At 42.7% G+C, this 14224-nt stretch overlaps 1 protein-coding gene across 1 annotated transcript in view; it reads right to left on the bottom strand.

Annotated features, from left to right (window-relative positions):
• LOC131973918 (cytosolic carboxypeptidase 4) overlaps nt 1-14224 on the bottom strand; it is a 132400-nt gene that overhangs the window by 50237 nt on the left and 67939 nt on the right. Inside the window, exons 13-14 of the mRNA XM_059336053.1 lie at nt 13397-13487; nt 12587-12853 (exon numbers count right to left, since the gene is read on the bottom strand). Coding sequence (XP_059192036.1) covers nt 12587-12853; nt 13397-13487 — 358 coding nt within the window. The remainder of the gene's footprint in view (nt 1-12586; nt 12854-13396; nt 13488-14224) is intronic.

The raw sequence follows: 14224 nt of genomic DNA, 5'->3' as shown, positions 1-14224 counted from the left end.
AGCAGCCCTAGCAAAAATACCATTAACATTAGTTCTGTTGAGGGACTGCAAAAATGTTTCTTTTTTTTATGTGAGCGCCAACAGACTGGCAACATAATTAGATTAAGTTCAGAGTGAAGTAGCATCTTTAACATTTTTAAATGTCAGCGTCTGTTGGCCTCTAGAAAGTGCTGAGAAAATGTCTCAGAGGATGGACATTACAAAATGCTGCATGTACACACACATAGACCCACACACACACACACACACAAATATAACCATGATGTCATAGATGCAGATTTTCATTCCCACTTTGCTTAACCTTCCTATTGTGTTCCCATCAAATCTAACTGACTTACAAGTTTTCTCTCTAAAAACAGAATACATTTTGAGAATATTTATAGAAATTTTGTGTGTTTTATCGAACTTGTATAGACCCATGGTGTGGTGCACACACACCTTATGCCCCCTTTTAGCAGCCGGCAACCTCCAGGTCTGAGCAGGGCGGCAAACCAGGAAGTGCCTTAAGCCTGCATTCTACCGAAAATTCCAGCAGGGGGCGCTAAGTTTGGCTGCAGAAAAAAATCTGTCCATTAATTCTAATGCAAAATTGCACTTGATTTATTACCTCAGATTTTTTTTTTAGGACAACACTATGGTCTCAATCGCTAGTAAAAGATCTTCTTCAAGACAATTTCATGTTAATAGTTCAAATAATGGCCCCATTTAGAAGAAAATAGAAGATAAAGAATCGTATGATTTTGGGCGTGGCTACCTTTGATTGACAGGTCACTAACTAGGCGAGCCGTCATCAGGAGGGAAGCAGAACAATGCATAGAAGTGTATCCACGCAGCCACCGGTAACCAGTGGAGGGAGCGGAGGAGTGGTGTTGTGTGTGAAAATTTGGGAGGATTGGAGACCAACTGAGCAGCTGCATTCGGGATGAGTTGCAGGGGTCCAGGCATGAGATGACAAGCCTCTGGACCAGAACCTGAGCTTCCTTCTGAGTGACAAAAGGGCGGATTCTTGTTATGTTAAGCAGCAAGAATCTGCAGGATCTGGTGGTAGCGGTAACGTTTGCAGTGAGGGACAGTTGGTTTTCGGGAGTCACACCAAGGTTTTTATCGGTGTTCTCGACAGTGATGTGGAAGTCAGTGGTGGAAGAGCCATTCCCTGGGAGGTAAAGTAGCTCAGATCAGGGAGAAACCCCTAATTTAAAACCCCCAACACCATAAAATTGCTTTGAGTTTTCAGTTATACAAATGCAGTCTATTTACCGTTTACATATCCTGTCCTGCTGCCACAAACACTCACTAAAGCACAAAATGTGGATTCATATTGCTGAAAATAGTCTCCAACAAATGCACTATTTCCTGCGGTTTGATTAATGGATGAGAAAAGCTACAGTGGCCAGTCTTAACCAGAAGGGAATTAAGAGATTTTTCTGAAATTCAATAATCCCATAATAGTTTCCCCCAAAGACAGCATGGTTCTCTTCCCATCTCCTCAGTAAATAAAACATGACAATGAGGCAAACAATATCTGCTCACATGGGAACTCTGCTCTTGACCAGGTTGGAAACATTTAAACTTTCACATTTAAATGTGTACTCAAAATGAATCCAGGTTCTCCAAAAGAGCTGAGGCCATGTTTACAAGAACACACTGGTACTTAGGAACTAAAATATAAAACCTGATGTTGACTCTGATGCTAAAAAAACAAAAAACATGGCACTCGCTATCAGCAGCAATCAGAATTGAAATGAAGAGGGCACATTGAAATGCAAGGCACAGTGTGGAGAGTTACACAGCATATCTCTCTGTCTCTTCTCCTCTGTGTCATCAGCCCATTCAAGTTAGACACCAACACAAAGGACAAAGTCTCCTTGTATGCATCTGTTACAGGCCTCAGACATGAGTAACCTGTACAAGTTATGTAAAAGGAGAGACAGGATTCAAACGTAGTTGTAGTTCAGCAGGCTGTCCTCTGTCTTTATTACAGAATATAACATCTTTTCACTTTTCACATCAATTTCTTACTCAATTAATTTACTTCAATTTGCCCTTCACATTTCAACACAAAATTATATTTTTAACCACTGAAATTATATTATTCTATATGAATTACTAGTCTGTCTTAAATCACACAGTACTATTAACACTAACATTGTCACTTTCATATCTTTCATGGCATTTATCTGCCCTAGTTAAGCATATTAAATTGCTTATTGTGTCCTGCATCACAAACTTATTTAACTTAATGAACAATACCTTATTATCATACAAATACAAACTTATCTATTATGATATAAATGTCAAGAAGCTACAAAAGAAATACGACCGCCATTCTGCGACTCAATCCACAGTGAATACTCTGCTAAAGTGCACAGAAGTCTTTGACCGAAATAAAACACAAATTCTCTTTCTCTTTCTTTGTCAGACACTGTTCCGAATTGTTTTAAAGTAATTGTACACATATTTTGATATAACATCACACATTACTAACCTGTACAAGTTATGTAAAAGGAGAGACAGGATTCAAACGTAGTTGTAGTTCAGCAGGCTGTCCTCTGTCTGAGGGACGGAAGCCCGTTGTCACAACCAGCGCTCACCAACGCGATACTCCCCCTTGTGGCGCAAGTGCGCAACTACACTCTCAAAAGTATAAACAGTAAATACCTCCAAACCTGGTCTCTTTCACAAAAAATATACACAATAATATAACAATCACACCTCAACTGTGACCATACATTTGTGGGTGTCACATACTCCCCAACAAAAAAATAAAATGGCTCCTGACATTTTACCATTTGAACTTATTACTCAACATCACACAACATATGTACACTCAAGAGTCCTTTCTCAACCTCCTAACCTGTATAGATTGGTCTGTTATAGAATACTGGCCAGGTGCAAGGGTGTGGCAAGTATGATGGGACAGAATATGGTACTGGAACAGTGTACGGTGTGAGGGGGTAGGATTGCAGGTACCAAGGTGTCCTATTTGGTGATTCATAGACCTCTGCACTACTGACTGATGGATGTCCTTGGAAGGAAGGCTGGCCCAGTGTATTGTAAGTGAACTGGGTTGCTGGTCGCCTAGTCCTAGTTGACCTTCTGAGTGCTTGTTCCTCAGTGTCTGGAGTCAGGTCAGGTTCTGCTTGTACCACCCCAGGAAGAGGCTGATCAATCTCACTTTCATGCTCATGGGAAGGTGAATGTATGACCCCAGGCTCTCCATTCCTCCTACGTTCCTCTCCATCACTCTCACTGTTAGGTTCACTGTATTGCTCTTCACTGTACTGTTCCTGTTCTGCTTCCCTTTGTTCTCTTGTGACGTATCCTTGTCCTGATCCTCCTTCTCTTACTGATTGACATGATTCAGGGTTCTTTAAGGGAACACAGACAGGTTCACTGGTCGGTGTAACATCCTTCCTGTTTCCACTCCTCAACTTATACCTTAGCTCATAGTAGATGGAACTTTGATCATCATCAGACCCTGTTTCACTGTTTGACTCTGGTCCTGCCTCTCTTTGAGGTGATTTTGGCCCCTTCCTCTTTGGTGCTGTTTTTGTCTTCTGTTGTGCTGCTGGTATGTCACCAGGTAAGTCGTTGACAAGATGCAACAAGTTACGATGCAGGACACGTGACTTTTTCCCATCCATTTCTGAGACCACTTTGTAAACGGGGTTGTCACTGATCTGTTCTTTCACAACATAGATGGTGTTTTCCCAATATGCTCTTAACTTTCCTGGACCACCTCTTTCACTCAGATTTCGTACCAGTACTCGGTCCCCTGGCTGCAACACTACTCCTCTTGTGTGTTGATCATAATACTTCTTACCACGAGCACTGGACTTTTTACTGTTGTCTGATGCAATTCGGTAAGCTTCAGTCATCCGTTCTGCCCATTTCTCAGCATAACTTCTTGCAGTTTGGGGTTCATCACCACTTGTCATCCTGAACAACAAGTCTATAGGTAACCGTGGGTGTCGACCAAAAAGCAGGAAGAACGGTGAGTACCCAGTTGCTTCATGGCGTGTACTGTTGTATGCGTGGATAATCTGTGGGAGATAGTCTTTCCACCTTTCCTTCTTTTCCTCACCTAGGGTCCGCATCATCTGTAACACAGTACGGTTAAACCGTTCAGCAGGATTGCCCTGAGGATGGTATGGAGTCGTTCTGGAGTTTCCTACCCCACTCAGCTGTTGCAACGTCCGAAAGAGCTCATTTTCGAACTCGCGCCCTTGATCATGGTGCAGCTTGAAGGGATAGCCAAACCTTGGAATATAATCACTGAAGATCTTTTCCGCTGCAGTCTTTCCAGACTTGTTGCGAGTCGGATAAGCCTGTGCATACCTAGTAAAGTGGTCCACCACCACTAGGATATACTGGTAGCCTCCTCTGCTGGGCTCCAAATGCAAATAGTCGATGGAGACAAGCTCCATTGGAGAGCCGGTAGTTATACTAGCCATTGGGGCTCGTATGTGTGTCGCTGGTTTTTTTCTCTTTATGCATGGACACTGTCTGGTGACATAAGCTTCAATCTCTCGTCTCATATAAGGCCAATAAAATCTTTGCCTTGCTAAGCTGAGGACCCTTTCAGTACCAACATGGCCCATGTCATCGTGTAAGTTTTTGAGCACTAGTGGCTTGAGGCTGACAGGTAAGACTAACTGACGTCTCTCTGCTGTCTTCCGATAGAGAACTCCATCTTCAATGTGAAGCCTTGTCCATTCATGCATCATTTTCCTGCCAGTTCCCCTCACCATACGTTTCATGTCATCTGTGAGTGTTTTATTTGACTCTTTCATTTTCAGAATCTCACCTATCACTGGATCTGTTCTCTGAGCTTTTTGGAGTTCAGCAAGGTCAATAGGTGGTACTGTTTCTCTACTGCTTGGTTCGAGCTGGTCACCATGTCTTAGGGTCAAGGCCGCAATCCAGGCAACATCTCTGCCCTCTCCTGCTCTACAACCTCCCCATGTGGCAGTGACGGCTTCTCTGGACAGTTCCTCTGTGCACTCCTTGACATATCTGTTAATGTCGAGAGGACATCTTGACAGAGTGTCTGCGTCGACATTTGCTTTGCCAGGTCGGTACCGTATGTCAAATCTGAAATCTGACAGCTCACCCACCCACCTGAAGCCAACAGCGTTCAGTTTAGCCGTGCGCATGACATACGTCAAGGGATTATTGTCTGTGAAAATGGTGAAATGTGGGGCGTAATACAGGTAATCCCTGAATTTCTCGCAAACAGCCCACTTGAGAGCGAGAAACTCTAGTTTGCCTGAATGTAGCCTGTAATTTCTTTCAGCTGGGGTAAGGGTCCTTGAGCCGTATCCAATTACCCTGAGTTTCCCATTTTGGCTCTGGTAGAGGACAGCTCCAAGTCCCTTGTCCGATGCGTCTGTATGTAGCACAAATGGTAGATCGAAGTCTGGATAGGCGAGAATTGGAGGGTTCACCAACTGATCAATCAGTTTACTCAGTGTTTCCTGATGTTTCTCAGTCCATGCAACTGGAGTTCTGGATGGTATCTGTGTACCCTTTCCTTTTTGTGCACTTGGTTTTTCCTGTGACTGCATCTCTTGGTTCTTCCTAGGCTGCAGGAGCTCATAGATTGGTGTGGCCATTCTGGAAAAATCTTGTATATACGATCTGTAGTAACTTAAGAAGCCAACAATCCTTCGCACATCTCCAACAGTAGCAGGTGTTTCCTTCTTCAGAGCATACACTGCCTCCAGGTCTTTGGGATCAATGCGCACACCTTCTGCTGAGACCAGCCGACCAACATATCTCACTTCCTGCTTAAACAGATCGCATTTGGTGGGCCTGAGCTTGACTCCATGGCCTTGCAGTGCTCTAAGAACTTTCCTCAGCCCTTCAACATGATCCTCAAATGTTTTGGCGAAGCACAGTATGTCATCCAAATAAGGGATACAACACTCATCTCGCAGGGGGGCAAGCATCTCTTCCATACTGCGTTGAAATGCAGCAGGTGCATTAGTCAGTCCAAATGGTATACGCACCCACTCGAAGAGACCCCAGGGAGTGATAAATGCAGTCAGGTGACGTGACCCCTCCGCGATGAATCCCTGGTGATAAGCCTTCCCCTGGTCTAGAATGGAAAACCAACTGTAACCACCTAAGGTGTCTGTGATGTCTTGAATCCTCGGCAAGGGATGTCGGTCTGAGATGGTGTGCTGGTTCAACAGACGGTAATCAATACAGAGTCTGAGGGTCCCATCTTTCTTCCGTACACAGACTACGGGTGCTGAGTAAGGAGATTTCGACCTCACAACCCATCCCCGTGCCAAAAGATCCTCAATGTACTCCTTTACCTCCTTATATAGAGGCTTTGGGATGGATGTATATGTTTTTTGGATAGGATTATTGTCCTTCAGGGTGATGGACATTTCCAAGCTGGGTATGCACCCCATATCATCATCATTTCGAGCAAAAGCTCCTGATTCTTCCCGCAGCATTTTCTTGACGACTTTCTGCTGGTTGTCACTTAGGGAGCTCAGATCAACTGGCGGATCCCATTCCTCTGCTACGCTAACTGTTTTGTCTGGTTGAGTTTTAGGGAGTTCTTCTCTGCTGATTGCTGGAGTAGCACTCGACTTAGTGAGGTCTAGCTCGTCTGTCTGTATTACTCTGGCTACTGGCTCAATGCTCCCTAGAATAGACTTACAGGATAAGGTCAACTCATGTTTGGTGTGGTTGCCAATGGGAACTCTGACATAGGGGACTTTGGCCTGGCTAATCTCTATTAGGCTATCGCCAACATCCAACTGCTGTAACTGTGGGTTGCTGTCACTGGGTTCAAAAAGTACTAGTGGATGTGATGTGTCAAATGTGTGTGGTATTTTACACTTAACATGTCTGACTTGACCAGCAGGAATAACCACATTATTCAGTCCCACCTTTAACACACCTCGACTCCCTTCATCATCACTGGTGAGCTTCGCCTGGATGAAGTTGACCAGTGCAGCGGCATTGTCATCTGGAAGGCTCATTGCATCACGAAGGAGATTCACAAGGGCAGGTACCAGGTTTGCACACTCCTCCGGTCCCAATATCAGCTGCTCAATCACGTTGAAACCAATCAGGGGACGGTCCATAGGCACACTGCTCACCAGAAAAGGAACTTGTATTGTTAGGTTGGGATCACTGTTGCCTGGAAGACTCACCATCACCCCCACCCAGCCATCATAAGGTAATGGTTCACCATTGACAGCTAAAACACTGAGGCCCTTATCTCCTATGAGTTCAGTCAATGGGCGCAGCTTGTGATCAGGAAGGTAAGTCTTCACCCACTGGCGGTCCAGGAGACTGACTTGGGCACCTGAGTCCAATAAGCAGTCCACTGCATAGCTGTGAATGTAACACCTTATTTTACACTTCTTCCCTACAAGCTGGGCCACTTTGTCATTTACTTCAGTCTTTTTGTTCACGACAGGGGAACTCACACACTTAACATGAAGGTGTTCCTTTTGTTGTGTCTCTGATTCTTTGGGATACTCCTTTAAGCTGCTTAGTGAGTGTGCATTGGCAGCTGGCTGGCCAACTCTCTTTGCTTGCCCCCTTTTTAGGCATCCAACTGCTCTATGACCTCCCTCTCCACATATGAAGCAATGGTTACATGGACTGACCCCCTCCTCAACACACTTTGGGCAACCAAATTGCTTTGTTATTGGCTTCGGCTTGGTGTGAGGGCAATGGCAGGTTTTGTCAGGGGTCTTAGTCGCTGTGAGAGCTTCTACCATCTTTGTCAGAGCATCAACTTTTGCACTCAGCTCCTCCACTGCTTTATTTTTATTCTTTGATTTGTAGTCTGTTTGTTTCTCTGTGTCTTTCTCTGAATCAAGCTGAGCACTATGAGCATGAGTTACCTTTTGGCGAGCACAGTGTCCTAGTCTTCGTTGTCTCTCACTTTCCTCACTTGACACTTTATTGACTTTCCTTATCAGTGCTTCATCTGGAACAGTGTAATCAGACAGGAGTGGCTTGAGCTCATTGCGGATGTCACTATACTTGGGAAGAAGACCCTGATGAATGGTGCGCAGGAAAACATTCTGGATTGTGCGCGGCTCATATTCAATGTCCTTGTTGTCTTGTCTGGATGCAAAGATAACTTTCTGTTTCAGCCCAATCATCCTATACAGAAACTGTTGGGGACTCTCCTGATCATATTGTTTAGTACTCATCAGCTCCTGAAATAACTCACTGCCGCTCTTCTCGCTCAGGTGTGAACGCAAGAAGCTCTTAAGCTCACTGAGATTCAAGTCGTCCTTGTTGATCAACATGTCCTTAAACTGTCCAGGTTTGATGATGCGGAGCACACCTTGGATGATCTCACCCTCTGTGTGGCTTGCCTTGCGTCCCTCATCAATCTGCTTACACAATCCATGGTAAGTGATGTCTGATGTACTGTCCCCCACCTGACCACCATGTACTTTAAACTCTCTGCGCTGAAGGAATGATAGGTCTCTCAGTGAAACCATATTATCAGGCCTGAGGTTTTTTTGGTCTGTTGTGGAGTGACTATCAGTTTTTTTCTCGATTCTGGTATATGGGGACTGTGTGCCAGTGAAGGCAGGTGTATGGTTTTCTGGTGCTGCAGTCTTAAACTCAGCTAACTTCCTACCTAGAGACTCATAGTTAACCAGAAGCTTTCGATACTCAGCTGTTTCTGGATCAACAGGATATGTGTCAACAGCATGGCTCTCTACACTGTCCTGTTGAGCTGCTAGAGTGGGAGTGGATGTTGCTGTTAGTGTAACACTCTCATTACCTGGTACTATGGGCTGACAGACTCCAGTAACACGACTAGAAATTAGCTCAGTGATATCATCTTTCAAAGATAACAAATAGGAAAATCCCTGGTCTTCTAACTCAAGTAATGTTTTACAGTCCATGTATGTGCACACATAATCAAAGCAACTCTCTTCATCTCCCTCAATTACATTTGAAAAATCCAAATCTAGAGCCGGTGGGATGCTTTCTGCTACCTGAAAAAGTTCTTCTGCGGTCAGGGTGTGCAGACTTTTCTTTATCTTCCAGGTCAGTCCTTTCCTTTCGGCGTCCTCCATATTGTCACTTGGTCAGAAATGGTCTCACAGTCCAGTCACCTTGAGCGATCTGCAGTGCACTCCTCCAGCTGTGGTCCCCTCTCGCAAGCTGTGGTCCCGTAGCTGCCTCAGTCACACACCATCCACTCCAGCAGGCCTGTCCTGTGATCTCTGCCTTGAGTTCGTAGATTAAAGGATCAACATCAGCCCTCGTCAGATGCCGATCCCAGCGGTGCCTCCAAAATTCTGTTACAGGCCTCAGACATGAGTAACCTGTACAAGTTATGTAAAAGGAGAGACAGGATTCAAACGTAGTTGTAGTTCAGCAGGCTGTCCTCTGTCTTTATTACAGAATATAACATCTTTTCACTTTTCACATCAATTTCTTACTCAATTAATTTACTTCAATTTGCCCTTCACATTTCAACACAAAATTATATTTTTAACCACTGAAATTATATTATTCTATATGAATTACTAGTCTGTCTTAAATCACACAGTACTATTAACACTAACATTGTCACTTTCATATCTTTCATGGCATTTATCTGCCCTAGTTAAGCATATTAAATTGCTTATTGTGTCCTGCATCACAAACTTATTTAACTTAATGAACAATACCTTATTATCATACAAATACAAACTTATCTATTATGATATAAATGTCAAGAAGCTACAAAAGAAATACGACCGCCATTCTGCGACTCAATCCACAGTGAATACTCTGCTAAAGTGCACAGAAGTCTTTGACCGAAATAAAACACAAATTCTCTTTCTCTTTCTTTGTCAGACACTGTTCCGAATTGTTTTAAAGTAATTGTACACATATTTTGATATAACATCACACATTACTAACCTGTACAAGTTATGTAAAAGGAGAGACAGGATTCAAACGTAGTTGTAGTTCAGCAGGCTGTCCTCTGTCTGAGGGACGGAAGCCCGTTGTCACAACCAGCGCTCACCAACGCGATACTCCCCCTTGTGGCGCAAGTGCGCAACTACACTCTCAAAAGTATAAACAGTAAATACCTCCAAACCTGGTCTCTTTCACAAAAAATATACACAATAATATAACAATCACACCTCAACTGTGACCATACATTTGTGGGTGTCACACATCATATATACAATAAATACTGCACTGTACACTAACTGGTAGTGTTGGGACAACGAAGATTCGTGAAGCATTTGCTTTATTTTTTGACCCCACTAGATGGCAGTCTTGGCTTAAAAAAAAGGCTTCAGAAATGATAATTGAGTGTTTTCAGCCCTTTGTTAAACAAAAAGTGCCATCTCTTGGGCTCCATAAATAAAGCAAATGCTTCACGAAGCCTCGTTGTCCCACCACTCCTAACCTACTACTTTATTAGGGATAAGCCTGTCCAACTGCTCGTTAACGCAGATATCTAATCAGCCAATCACATGGCACCAACTCAATGCATTTAGGCATATAGACATGGTGAAGACGAGCTGCTGAAGTTCAAAGCGAGCATCAGAATGGGGAAGAAAGGTGATTTAAGTGACTTTCAACGTGGCATGGTTGTTGGTCTGAGTATTTCACAAACCGTTGATCTAACAACCATCTCTAGGGTTTAGGGAATGGTCCCAAAACAAGAAAATATCCAGTGAGCCTTGATGCCTTGTTGAAGCCAGAGTTCAGAGGAGAATGGACACACTGGTTGGAGATGATAGAAAGGCAACAGTACATCAAATAACCACTCGTACCAAGGTCTGCAGAAGACCATCTCTTAATGCACAACACGTCCAACCTTGAAGCAGATGGACTACAGCAGCAGAATACCATATTGTCACTTTATTAGGTACACTTTGCTAGCCAATAAAGTGGCCTCTGAGTGTACATGATATGTGTGGGCTTATAGTCCAAATGGACAGTACCACTTAACCCATTGAGGCCTTCAATGGGTTAAACTTCAGAAAAATCTAATATTTATAGATTTATTTTACCACAATGATTTTATTAGCAGTACAGCTCTCAGCGCTGCCATGTATGGTTACACGAAGACCGATAACACACCAAAGAGACAGAGGGGTTGAAAGATGACAAATGGACAGAAGAGTGGGAAGACATGAAGAAGGAAGGAGGGATGAAAGAAAGAAAGAAAGAAATAGACTCACAGAGACCAATTTAAACAAGAGGCAGCGCCAGAATAAGGCTATCATGGCTGTCACATCTGCTGGAGTGGGGCAAGATGGCATAATAAAAGAAAAGATGGAGAAATAATGGAATGTGGCAAGGACACTGAGAAAGGCTGCAGGAGTGTGGGAAGACAGTGTTGCGTGGGAGGGAAAAAAACAGGTGGGTGACAGGAAAGCTAAAGAAGAAAAGAGTATGTGAACGGAGAGATCAAATATAGGCATGACAGGGAGACTGATCCTTAGCTCCGTCTTCTTACAGGCTCAGGAGAAGCAGATTGCCACTGGATTGCCAGTGACATTGTGCCTCATACATGTTCTTATTTTTGATCTTACATACAGAAAAAGGGGAAATCCTCTGTAGGATTCATATAATGTGCACAACAGAAAAATCATTTTTTTACCCATGAGAAAATGTTGATGAGTCACGTTTGATTTTAAGTTAGATGTGCATACAAGGCACTGATAAACACATACAACAGACTAAAGTGCTTAAGAAAAAAATCCTTAACAAACAGAAGATATTAGATACTTCTGCTGTAATCAGCTTTTAACAAAATATTGACACTCTTAACCCTCCTGTTATGTTCGTTTCTTAGGAACGGCAATAATGTCCGTGGGTCAATTTGACACGTGTTTACTTATCCAAAAGTGTCAGAAACCAAAAAATCCCAATAAACATTGTTTATATTTCATTATTAACTCCATTACTAACCATTTCAATCAATATTTAGTGCAATGGTGTTCTTTAGCTCTCATCGATCATGGTTTAATGAGGATAATTCACCCAATTTTCATAAAAAATGCATGTTAAAACTTTTTTTACGTACATCCGTAACACATAAAAAATAATTTTAATTAATTTTTTAAATGTTTAATCTTTGAAATGGGTCTACTTGACCCGCAACATAACAGGAAGGTTAAAGAAATAATTAAAACTTGAATAAAAGCGCAAATAAATGCCATTACACGAATGCAATATGAGCATTTGTTCTTAAATGAAACAGCTTTCAGTTGTTGACTTAAGTAATGTTACCTGCCAATACTTTGTGTTTCTGGCCTCAGACCTGCTGCCTGTTACTTCACCATCAGCACTCGTCACCCTCTCAAACTAATAGCAAAGATTATGTCGCCACCTGTATATTTCACGATGCTGCTGCACATTTTCAAGATGCCAATTGCAGTGTAAAGATTTCATGGCGTGTTGAGCACAGATTGCTATTTCAAACAGCAATACCAGCAGGAGAAGGGTGTTTGTTAGAACACATAACTGACCTGTACGTGCAACCAATGTTGAACCTATCTGCCCCCAGCCGATATACTTTCACCATTAGAAACCACATGCTACACGAGGTGCTTTAATGAACATGACATACCTCTGTATGTTGGGTTTGCGTGGGGCCATGGGTTCATGTCCTGGTGGTGGGAGGTGACCCCAGAAATCCGGGAAAGCCAGGATGCTGAACCCTGGAATAGATTTGGTTTTGGCGGCTACAGAGTAGTACAGCTTGGGTTCATGGTGGGGGATGAAAGCGCCATGTCTTTCCAATAACTTGTCTATCATGGTGCGATGGTTGGATTCCTCCTCATCTTCCGCTTCATCATCCTGCTCATCCCCTCTCTGATCTTGGGAGGCTTCTTCCCTAGGAGAAGAAAACAATGATATGTTCAGAGTCAAAAAGCAAGTTTCATATAGACACAAACTGTTGATTTACTGACAAACAAGGGTGTCAGGTCAGGTGCTGACATCTGAAAATTAGCTGATCGGCATGATGGAAATAGTGTGAAATTAGGCTTTTAAAAAAAGGCTTTAGCAATGGTAATTGAGTGTGTTTTCAACCCTTTATTAAACAAAGAGCGCCATCTAGTGGGCTCCATAAATAATGCAAATGGTTCATGAAGCTTTGTTGTCCCTTCACTAGGTTTTTACACTTCACTTCAGTTAATTCATCCAATGTATACAATAATATTCTGATTTATGTGGCACTTTTTACAATATATAATGGTAATGTGAACACGATGCTGTCGTTTTTTTATGGAACTGGCTGAGGTCAGTGTCCTTGAAGTCTTTCACTTGAACCTCATTTCCTTTGTGCTCGTGACTATATGTCCTTTCATCATTACCACAGTTTGACAAATGCCTTGTCCAAACAGCCATGCTGAGGAAATTGAGAGTTTTATCCTACCTCGCCTCTCTAACCATGTTCCTGAAGCTGGGGCTGGTGCTGAGGATGCTGCTGTGACTGTGGAAATCACAACCCTCTAGCTGGACAACAGCTGGAGAGAGAAAAAGGGAAAATAGTGAATTTCAGTTCTAATCCTTAAGAACAAGAGGAAACAGGAAGGGTTGTGCAGAAACGAACTAGTCATCAATGGACCATCCTTTTTTGGGTAAAAGCAGCCCTTCTAATGTGACTGGCGGTAAATACAAATCCCAAGGTGTTTGTGAATTTAACAGCATAAAATAAGAATTGTATATTGCTTTTTAGCTATAAGGAGCCCAAATCCTATGTCAAGCCTGGCAGAATTTATGTATCGTTTCATAATTATGCGTTGTTATAAAGTAAATTAATCTGACGCAGTTAAACAAAAACACACTGCACCCAAAAATATACATCTGAGTCGAGTGACTTTCCCCCCCACTAGTTTCCAGACTCCATTAACATGTTGATGCATTTAACAGATTTGTGTTGCCCACAAATTATACTCCTACATCATAATTTATGACTTTGTTTGACTCTTAATACTTTTTATTGCAGCTAATATTTAACGCATGCTACCTGATTTTAGAAAAATGAAAGATCTGTATTAGCCGGTAACATCATAAAAGGATGATGGTGGTTGACCACTCGACCGTCATGGAGATGTTCAAGGCGATCGCCATGGCTGGAAGAGAACACTAGCCATTAAGGTTTAATCCAATTTTGAAGCGAAATTTGAAATGTTGTATTAAAGAAGTATGGATAAGGGACGTTTCCATCAACTGGTTTAGAGCGAATAAACAAAGCTGCATA

Source organism: Centropristis striata, chromosome 6 (assembly GCF_030273125.1).
Source record: "Centropristis striata isolate RG_2023a ecotype Rhode Island chromosome 6, C.striata_1.0, whole genome shotgun sequence".
In the NCBI taxonomy this organism is placed as follows: Eukaryota; Metazoa; Chordata; class Actinopteri; order Perciformes; family Serranidae; genus Centropristis; species Centropristis striata.
Note: the sequence above shows the minus strand (reverse complement) of the source record. Positions and strands in the feature narration are given on the sequence as shown.